Source organism: Aphanomyces astaci, assembly GCF_000520075.1.
Source record: "Aphanomyces astaci strain APO3 unplaced genomic scaffold supercont1.25, whole genome shotgun sequence".
Lineage (NCBI taxonomy): Eukaryota > Oomycota > Saprolegniomycetes > Saprolegniales > Verrucalvaceae > Aphanomyces > Aphanomyces astaci.
The window spans coordinates 304,514-314,306 of NW_009798288.1; the positions used below are offsets into that span (position 1 = coordinate 304,514).

At 46.4% G+C, this 9,793-nt stretch overlaps 3 protein-coding genes across 3 annotated transcripts in view; all 3 read right to left on the reverse strand.

Annotated features, from left to right (window-relative positions):
- Positions 1-897, reverse strand: part of H257_09875 (hypothetical protein) — a gene marked incomplete at both ends in the record, with an annotated part of 4,535 nt that extends 3,638 nt beyond the window's left edge. Inside the window, 3 exons of the mRNA XM_009836254.1 lie at positions 110-251; positions 317-528; positions 711-897. Coding sequence (XP_009834556.1) covers positions 110-251; positions 317-528; positions 711-897 — 541 coding nt within the window. The remainder of the gene's footprint in view (positions 1-109; positions 252-316; positions 529-710) is intronic.
- A 36-nt stretch (positions 898-933) lies between these two features.
- Positions 934-2,561, reverse strand: H257_09876 (hypothetical protein; the record flags this gene model as incomplete). Its single annotated transcript, XM_009836255.1, has 2 exons — positions 934-1,250; positions 2,351-2,561. 2 exons carry the CDS (start codon positions 2,559-2,561, stop codon positions 934-936), a joined length of 528 nt encoding a protein of 175 aa, XP_009834557.1.
- A 4,720-nt stretch (positions 2,562-7,281) lies between these two features.
- On the reverse strand, positions 7,282-9,406 carry H257_09877 (hypothetical protein). The gene is made up of 2 exons (XM_009836256.1): positions 9,319-9,406; positions 7,282-9,259 (listed from the first exon to the last, which is right to left on the reverse strand). Exons 1-2 carry the CDS (start codon positions 9,337-9,339, stop codon positions 7,334-7,336), a joined length of 1,947 nt encoding a protein of 648 aa, XP_009834558.1. The 5' UTR covers positions 9,340-9,406; the 3' UTR covers positions 7,282-7,333.
- Positions 9,407-9,793: the final 387 nt, after the last annotated feature.

Genomic DNA, 9,793 nt, shown 5'->3' on the forward strand with positions numbered 1-9,793 from the left:
GAAATTTATGAAATATTTCACTTACAGTTAATTTCAGTAATGCCAAGTGCCTTTTCGAAAGAATTGTAGATCGTGTCGTCCTTCATTGCGTCCCAAACCTTTATCGTACGGAGAATCATGGCCATTCGCTTCTCCTGAGCTGTGACGTCCTTGTCTTCCTTGATCCACTCGGTGCGGCACATTTGCTTGAAAGGCCCCATGATCGCGACGTCAAGGGGTTGCAATACGCTTGTAGTGTTGGCGGGCAAAGGCTGCCGAAAAGCCCCACAATACAGCTCCTTGCTCATAACATAATCTTGTAGCTTGTCTTCGAGACGTGGCACTTCAGGTTGTCGGCCAGCAACACAGAAGGGGAGTCCAACGCAGGCTTGAGTACTTCGCGAAGGTACATGGACCACACGCGTTGATCCATATACGCTTTTTCTTGCACGGCATACACAGGGTCAGGTAGGTAGGTTGGCACTTCGAAGCGCTCGATATCACCTCCAGGTGTACCCTTGACAATGATCAGTAGTGGAAGCTTCTCTCCTATACAAAGCGTAAGTACAGGTCATAACAAAACAATACCATTTCCACGAATTGATAGGACTACAGATACACGATTGAAATACGTCTACGTCTCCGGTACCCGGGACGACTCTCCCACTTTCTCAAGCGTTCGACCAGGCTGTCTTAGTAGACAGGAATCTCGTCGACATTGATCCATGCACGCCGCGGCTGATGCCCAAACTTCTCTTGAAACACCGTAGCACATTCGTGTTGTGAGGCCAACAGTTCTCCTTGAAACGCTTTCGCTGGACAGGGCACGCGATGTTTGTAGCCATGTCGATTGGCAAAGTTCAAGCACCTCTCAATCAGGCTCTTGTACGCACGAACTTCGTTTCGTTTGGCTGCCATAATTTCCGAGAGCCATTCGGGCTGGTGGGACTGCATTCACGTCACTAAGTGGGCGGTCATGAGGAAGTGCTTGCCTTCGCGCACCGCCTCCATGAATTCAACCAGCTGTTGCGAGAAATTGATGTTTTCGGATCGTGCGCGACCCATTAGAGTCGCTCTGAATCTGTGGGCGGAGGACTCCAAGAAGTGAGACACACGCGCTTTCCAACGACAGAACGTAGCCTCAGAAATGTTGTAGGTTCCCGTGAACATCCTGTCGCTGGAGCTAGGTCCAAGGAGAGCATTCATGCGAAGAAACTCTCGGATTGCGCACTTTGTATCGGCGCTGATGGCGCCGAGCGACACGATTTGGCCTGGTCATTCGAGAAATGGCGTGCTTTCATGCGTGTCACCTGCAGATTTGAATTATCCAATCAGATTCAATTATAAGAATTTGAATTGTCCAATCATACAGCACAAAATACTTGTATGTGATTGGCCAAAATACTTTCATTTGTGATCACTTCATTTTAAAATAAATATTGCCGGTATCACGCTGCGTCAGTTCCTACTCGGTTCTCTGTAATTACTGTATGAACAAAGGTTTACTAGTACTATTATATGTGTGGAATCAGTTTTTCGCAATCAAATTTACCAAGCCCTTTTACGTTGTCATGTCGATGTATTGAGGCGTAGTAGTTGAAGTATATTATAAGCGCAATTACATCGAGAATCTTTGGCTCCGCACTGACACAATCATTTTTTAACTACTTCCTCTGTTCCAAAATACTATGGTGCAAGTCATCTAAAGACTACGAAAAAATGCCTTGTCTTTCGACAGCTATTCCAGCTTTATATAGATATTTTTCAGGAAATTAAGCCGGTAGAACTGCACAAGAAAAAATGCCTTGTCTTTCGACAGCTATTACAGCTTTATATAGATATTTTTCAGGAAATTAAGCCGGTAGAACTGCACAACACTGAAGTTACGGTTCAGTTATTTTCGATTGGTGAAAATTGATCGAGTAATAGAATTTGAACAACCAGCCTTTTTCTATGGAAATATATGGAGCCAGGCACATTTTGGCCGAAGAGGAGCATCAAGTATATCTTGGTCTTTTCACTTATCCGTACGAAGGTTTCCATTGTATCCGGATTATTCAGGACGTTAACTTTAACAGTGTAACCTAACTACGAGGTAAAAAACGTAACTAATAATGATTTAACGGCAATATTTCGTGTGTTAACTGAAAGAACCGAGGCGTTTAATAGTAAAACGTCTCCTCCTGAGGATGGCCAATCTATAGTCTTTAGATGACTTGGAATTTGTATTGGTTGCGACACTGAGTGTTCTGCAATTTTTATTCAAAATCAAGAATTTGCGACCAGCTACATCAGGACATACTACACTCGTCGTCGTGTTCAACTTCAATCTCGTCAATCGCAGCAAATACTCGATTGATTTCGTTACTACCATAGACAGAGAACCGCATCGAACATGACACATTAAACAAATCACTGGATCTGTCCATCTCCTCATCGCATTGAAGCTGAGCGTAGAGCGCGTCAAATACCGCAAGGGTGTCTACGTCGCAATAAGGACGTATCAACAACATCCCTTCGTTTGCCATCTTGTCCTTTTTCAAATGCGGCAACACAAAGCAGTTGTCACCATGCACTTTCATGCCCCTTCATATGATTTTTTGCAACGTCATAAACGCCTTGTCTAAAACAGCATGGTCCAACTTCGCAAATGCGTCCTCGACGGCTACCACCAATTCTTCGATAGATCGGACCAAGGTACTATACAGTGCTGCAATGATTGTATGGCATTGCAAAAGTCAAGGTCCAGAACTTCCAAGTCGGGGCTCATGGGCGGCTGCAACGTGAGCCGGATGTTCCAGCCGTCCGAATATCATGCTTCAACCATATCTACATCGTTGACTTGTACGTGGGGGATAGTGTAGTTTTGCTGGGCCCAAATCACTTCAGATCGACGGCCCGGCCACTTGGATTTGATATCAGGAATTAGAAAATATACGAGATATTGACGGTATTCCTTATTCGTCACGACCTTGGGCACTGTGACTGGGGCACCACTGTCTCGGTTGTGACTCCGTCGTTGGGCATACTTGGTCTCAACGAACGTCCAGGTACCAATCTTCCCGTCCCATATCTGCTTGTTCTTACCGCCATGACGTGGTCTTGTGACCGCTGTGAGGAACATTACCTTCGTGATGTGGCGCTTCAGCTGGCACTTATTCTCGTCAATGTGCACCCAATCCAACATGTCCTGCTAGATCATCTCCCCCCCGTCCGTAGAAACAACTCCGAAAAACGCAACGCGAACAGCCTTGTGAGGAGGGGTCAGCAGCCCTGCTCACAAGGTCGAAGGCGGCTCGTACGGCGGCGCATATTATTCGACTTGACTAGCCGTCACAACGTTGTCGCAGGCATTCCAGTTGATTGGGCCAACGAACGAAATATTGAACGGTGATATGGATCAGTAGCTTTGATCGATGCTTCAAGTTATGTCAGCCTTTGGGAGCACTTGTGGCCGTAATTCCCTTGCTTCCGTTTCTTGGCCGCGTCTCCAAATCAGCGAGGATGCTTGCTGAGTGATGCCGAACTCAGCACAGAATGCTTTCATTGCAACGTGGCGAGCGATGGCTTCCTTCTTGATGGCAAGCAGAGAGATGTACAAACGTTTGCTCTCGTGGCAGTGCATGCCTTGCGCGGTGTGTACTAAGTTATTTTTGCACTTTTCACAACGTTTGGCTATTTGGGACTAAAAACCCTCTTTTAAATATGGACCTACGAAGCATTATTCCTGCTTCGTTTTAGTAAAATGAAGCACCGACCGTACCATTCTTTCTAGCAATTACATGCTCTAATCGGTGCTGATTTTATGGATCGTATGGGTTTGCTTCAAATTGATTGGTCGCCAAAGGTATTTTTTTCTGGTTTTAAGAGCAAGATTTGCTTGCGATTTTGTTGGACGAACTTGCAAATCTCAGCGAGCTTCTCTGCAGTCACGTCCACGCGCACATTTGTCGTCATGCCACTTGATTGTGAAGTGTCACAGTTCGTATTTAATTTAGAAGGTTTTTCATCAAATAAACCTCTGTGCTGTGCTGTAAATCATAATGGTAAAAGTCTTATTTTACAGGTATTTATTTTATGCAGGCTTGGATACACAGAAATGGGCAGTTTTCTGTGCGAAGCTCAGTGATTACTATCCACCGAAGCCTGTAATTTTGACAGTATATGTGTTTAAAGAGTATGCATCGATTAAAAAAAAGGCGTTTGAATTGGACAAATACTTCGTCCAATAACATCCCCGGACCCCTCGATGGGCTCGCCCACTGTTAACAGGGGTGCTTGCAGATCACACTTCGGCAACTCGGTGTTTAACAGAGATGATCAGCTTGGACATACGAGGCCGGTGTGTCGTCCTTGTCCAGGTGTATTCAATGGACGTAGACACTATTGTTGTCTTACTTGGCCTCTCCCATCGGTCCGGGACACAGTTCATCACAAAGTTTATGCAAAGCGCAAGTCAAGGAAGAAAAACCGTTGGCCCGTTCAAGTGAACTAATAGATCCTTCAGTACACAGCTCGTCACTCGTGCTTCTACATCGAAAAGCTCCAAAAGGCGCTGAAGTTGGAATTCCCCACGCTTTAAAACGTGTCCCAAGCAATCGTTTGTCGTGCATTGATGCATTGATTTGGGCTTGACTCTCAAATGTGACAAATAAATGAAACACTCTATTCGCTATTTTTATGACGTATATTTCCTAGTGCTTGAAAAGCGACCCGCGAAGCGGCAGGTTTTGAGCTGCATGACTACTACCGACGACTCCGCCCATTTTACTCCAAACCCGACCAATTGGACTTTGTCAACGACACATCAATAGACGACCGTGATACCTTGCGGAAGTACGACTAGTCGAAGCGAAACGCGAAGGCCAATGTCGCGCTATCTTTTTCGCGTGGCCAGCGGAAGTCTCCATTAGCTACGTATTCAACTTTTGTCTTTTATCCTGGAATTATGTTGACGGTATTCATGTATATTAATATTGAATATATATGATAGGAACGTTCGATCGGGATCGTTTTCACAAGGTTATAACGGAGTGAATACTTTCGTACTTAAACCTGTGGCCGTTGCCTCGATCTATCCTGATCTTGGATAATGCTAAGATCCATATATGTACAAGAGCTCCAAAACGCGGTGCTATCAACGGCAGCATTGTGTTGTTTTTATCCCCATATTCCCCACAACTAAATCCAATCGAAGTCGGATCGACATTGCGGGTACTACACGGACGACCTCGACAAAGGCATTTTTTCAAATGTGGGAGCTGTAGATTTTAGAAATACAACTACAGTTTTACATTATTTTTTCAAATTAAACAAAGTATTTTAAGGATTATATATGTTCCTCATTAGTGGGGCGAGAATGTTTCTGAAGCAACTGACGCAAAAATAGCAGTCAAGCGACGCACCGGCTAGCGATCTAAGCCGAATGTGCACGCAACTGTAAGGTTCAACTTCCCCTGATGTGGCATTCGCGCTGCTCCGGGTGCTGCTGCACCCTTTGGTCGATGTGGCCAAGCTGGTCCATAGTAGCATTTCCCGATATTTTGATGGGGCGGTTGTAGGGAGTCGGGACGTGCAAGTACCCGCGTATTATTGACTTTGTTATGATCTAAGACTGACGGCATGCTGGCAAACGTGCTCGGCTACACGTACATCAGATGATTGTATGTTCTCCTCCGTTGCACGACGAATAACAATTACGACATGTTTTTCTGTCCATATAAACAATCAATCAATGAAGCAGTATAACAACAAGGTCAAATGTTCATATATAATTAGAAAGCGAAACGCTGCAAAACAAATGCTGATTGTCCAAGGTGTGTTTTGCCATCGTTGTCCCAAATTCTTGCGATGGTGTCTTTGAAGTTGTCCGCCGATAGTAGCACATACTTGCTTTGTGAGGCGTTTATCGCAACCTTTGCGTACACGTCCAATGGTACATGCGGTCCCCATTGAAGCTTGTCGCGGATCGGAGTGGAGTGTTGAGTCGCAACCAAGTTGTCGACGATGTCAAAGACTGTCCCAGTCATTATATTGAATGTATCAATTGGTCGTATTTAAAACAGGACTGCCCCCACTGATGTCCTGCTCTTTCCCAGTGCCAGGCAACCTTCACTGGTACGCTGCAGTGAAACAGATCGCAGAGGCATCCTCGCGACGTCACTAACCACCAACGAGATTGTTGTTATAACGATTCGTGGCGTTGCGTAAAACGAATAAGTTTTATTTCACCCAAGGACAGACCCTTTGATATGCTTCGTTTTATGCGTATGGGCACAGTTCCGTCACACTTTTTGGGACCCTTCGATGGAGGGGTTCCTTTACTCCAAATTGTTATTATAATAGTGTTTCTTAACAGAGGAGAATGAATGCACTCAAAATCATGTCGAAATTCGTATTAGTGTTGGTGGAAAATGAATGGAAATATCCGTAGGTTTATTGGTTTATTTACTGTTATAATAATTCGTTCGTTTGTTAATTAACAGTAAGAGCAACACAGCCGTAATTTTTTTACTACCAGTACTTCGAAGTACTACTTACTACGTAGTATTATTCGAAGTTACGGATAATTTCTCTATTTTCCGGGAAATCTGTACTACGTACTACCGGGTAAGTTTAACGTGAACTCTCGATGATGAGCCGAATTTCGATGATTGGCCGAGAAGGTTTACCAAAATCCAGATGTCACTTGATTGGATAAAATAGATCACTCCAAAACGTAATACATTTATTACCTTATGCAACATTGTTGATGAAATTAGTCAAATTTGCCTCCAATATACGATACTTGTGTAAACATTATATTCCTCTATAAATTGTTTTTTAGCATGCAACATCTCAACTACTCAATAGTTTAAACAAGTATGTGAATCGGCCTATCATCGAGAGTACTGTTTGAGTGTCCTATTTCAATAATTTATTTGCCCAAGTTCGAACTATTTAAATTGATTTGCAATGGAATCATCTAATAGATGATGAATAAGGGATTTTGAAATACAACTTTCATGAAGTGGCTTCTTAAACTGAACGAGATATGGGCAAATGAAGGGAGCTCAAGTTCGGCTGATTATCGAGAGTTCACGTTAGTAGTATTTGGTTGGAGCGAAACTAACTGCAAATTTTCTCGTTTTACGGTCAACAGTAAACTTAACCAATTTCGGGGACAACGTTCATTTATCCAAAATTGTACCGGATACAACAAATGCTATCCGGGAAAACCGAAGTTAAATTTTTGTGCCAATACTGACGCCGCGGTGGAGATGCTCTAAAGCTCATAAGGCTCCTAAAACCACTGACAGAATTGTTGAAAAGCACAATATATATTCCCGCGTTTATCTCAAAACTACAGCTTGGTTCATGCATACATGGCCTCGATAGCATGTTCGTATTTGGCCATGACCACCCGTCGTTTCAACTTGAGCGTGGCCGCGAGTTCGTCGCCGCCAATGCTAAAGTCCTTGTCCAGAATGATATACTTTTGAATGTGCTGCGCCCGGGACGCCGCGCGGCCGTTGGCTTTTTTCAACTTCGTCTCCACGTAGGCCTTGACCTTGTCGCAGGTCTTGGCCTCTCCCACGGTGGTCGCCGTGGATCCGAGGCCGGTCAGAATGGCGAGCGCCGTGCTGTCCAGCTGGTCGCTCGGGTTGCCGTCGGCATCTACCACCACCTTGAGCGTGAACACAGCCGTGAGGAACTTGCGCCGGTCGCCGATGGCCATGGCGTTCGACAGCAATGGGATCTCTTCCTTGATCGCGTCTTCCAGCAGCACGGGGGGGATATTTTCCCCGCCTGCGGTGATGATCAGCTCCTTGATGCGACCCGTGATGGAGCAAAAGTTGTCTTCGTCCAGCTTGCCGCAGTCCCCCGAGTGCAGCCACCCGTCGGCATCGATCGTGTCTTTGGTGATTTGTTCAGCTTTGAGGTACCCCATCATGGTGTTGCGGCCCTGGTAGATCAATTCTTGTGTGTCTTCGACCACTTGCATCTGTGTGCCTTGCATGGGACGCCCCACCGTGCCGATTTTCCACGCCCCAGTCATGGAAAACGACGTCGGGCCAGTGCACTCACTCTGTCCAAACAGTTCGTAGAGGGGAATGTCCAGCGCAGCAAAAAAGTTGACCGTCTCCAAGCTGATGGGCGCGGCGGCAGATAACATGCCTTGGCACCGATCAAACCCGAGGGCCGCTCGAACTTTGGACAAAATCAGGCGCTGGGCGATCGTATATCCACAGGGGGTGCCGCCGCCCTTGCCAAACTGCGCGGCTTCGTTTTTTGCTGCGCCGACACTTTTAGCCCACGTCACGAGTGTCTTTTTCAGGCCAGTGGTGCCCCGGCCAATGGAAATCATCTTCTCCATCATCTTTTCCCACACTCGGGGGACGGCAAAGAACAACGTCGGCCGCGCTTCCTTTAACGTGGTGCCCAAACTGCCCTTGAGGGCATCCGGCTGGGCAAAGTAGATGGCCAAGCCTCGCGTAATGGGCAAATAGATGTCGAATAGCTGCGCAGCGACATGCGACAAGGGCAAATACGACACCGTGTTGCTACGTTCGTTGAGGACAATTCCGGTTTGCTCGTAATGTACGGCAGTGGCTTCGACTGTCCACGTCAAGTTGTCGTGCGACAGCATCACGGCCTTGGGGTTTCCCGTGGTCCCGCTCGTGTAGATGAGGGTGCAGCAGTTGCCGGGCTTCTGGGCGCTCATCCGAGCCTCCAAAGCTGTATCGTCAACTCCTGACCCCGACGCCAAAAAGTCGGCAAACGTGAACACGGGCACGGAGCAGTTGAGGTCGCTGGGCACAACGTCGTTGTACACGACGAGAGCCTTCAAAACCGGCAGTTTGTGCGCAATGGCTACGTACTTCTCGAGCTGGGCCACGCCGTCGCAGAGAACCACATGTGCTTCTGAGTGCTCGGCAATAAAGTGGCACGCTTCGGGGTTGCTCGTGGTGTACACCCCGGCGGGGATGCAGCCTCCGAGGATAGCGCCGATGCAGGCAGTGACCCATTCGATCGAGTTGAACCCGATGATGTTGATCACATGGAAAGGTGCGAGGCCGAGGGCGATCAGAGATTTCGCAAACTTGCGGCAGTCGGCGTAGTATTGCGCCCACGTCTTAAATGTGTAGTCAGAGCTGCCAATAGCCTTTGTGTAGTACACGGGGCTGTCTGGGACGCGCTTGACGGTATTTTGAAACACCTCGACGATGGTTTTTGGGGTAAAGGCCCCCATCCCAGAGCTAGTCAGTCGAAGGGACACTTCTCGGTTCATTTCCCACGCCTAGAGGATCCATGGTTGTAAGAGCGGAGTGTCGGGAGAGGTGGAGAAAGGGGACATACAATCAACGGTTTGGTCATCATGTGGACTTAGGGGAAAATCGTGAAATGGCAAATGCTGTCAAGTCGAGGTCGTGTTTGTTGTGTATCGTATGTACTGGTAGTCGTAACAGACGGATCCTGCCAAGCCTTTAATGTCTCGTAGCCAATGAAAATCGATGCGGGTCAAACCAGATAATTGCCTTATGTGACAGCAGGATGAAAATTGATCATCATTCCTCTTTTCTTTCTAGGATATCTTCCACAGAGTTAGGACAAACAGTCGCCTGAATTTATCTTGAGATTGCTCTAGGAATTGGCTATTTAACGTGACGGATATGTGATTTCCCGATTTTGAACTACATTAAACGACCATATCTAGCTAAGTTCAAATTATCTCGACGTGAAAGTTGCAGTGCCGAACTCTCCATTTTGAGCTTTATCTCTTCGTCCGAATACAAATCAAGTGTAAGAGTTTGAATCAGGGCAAATAAAATGT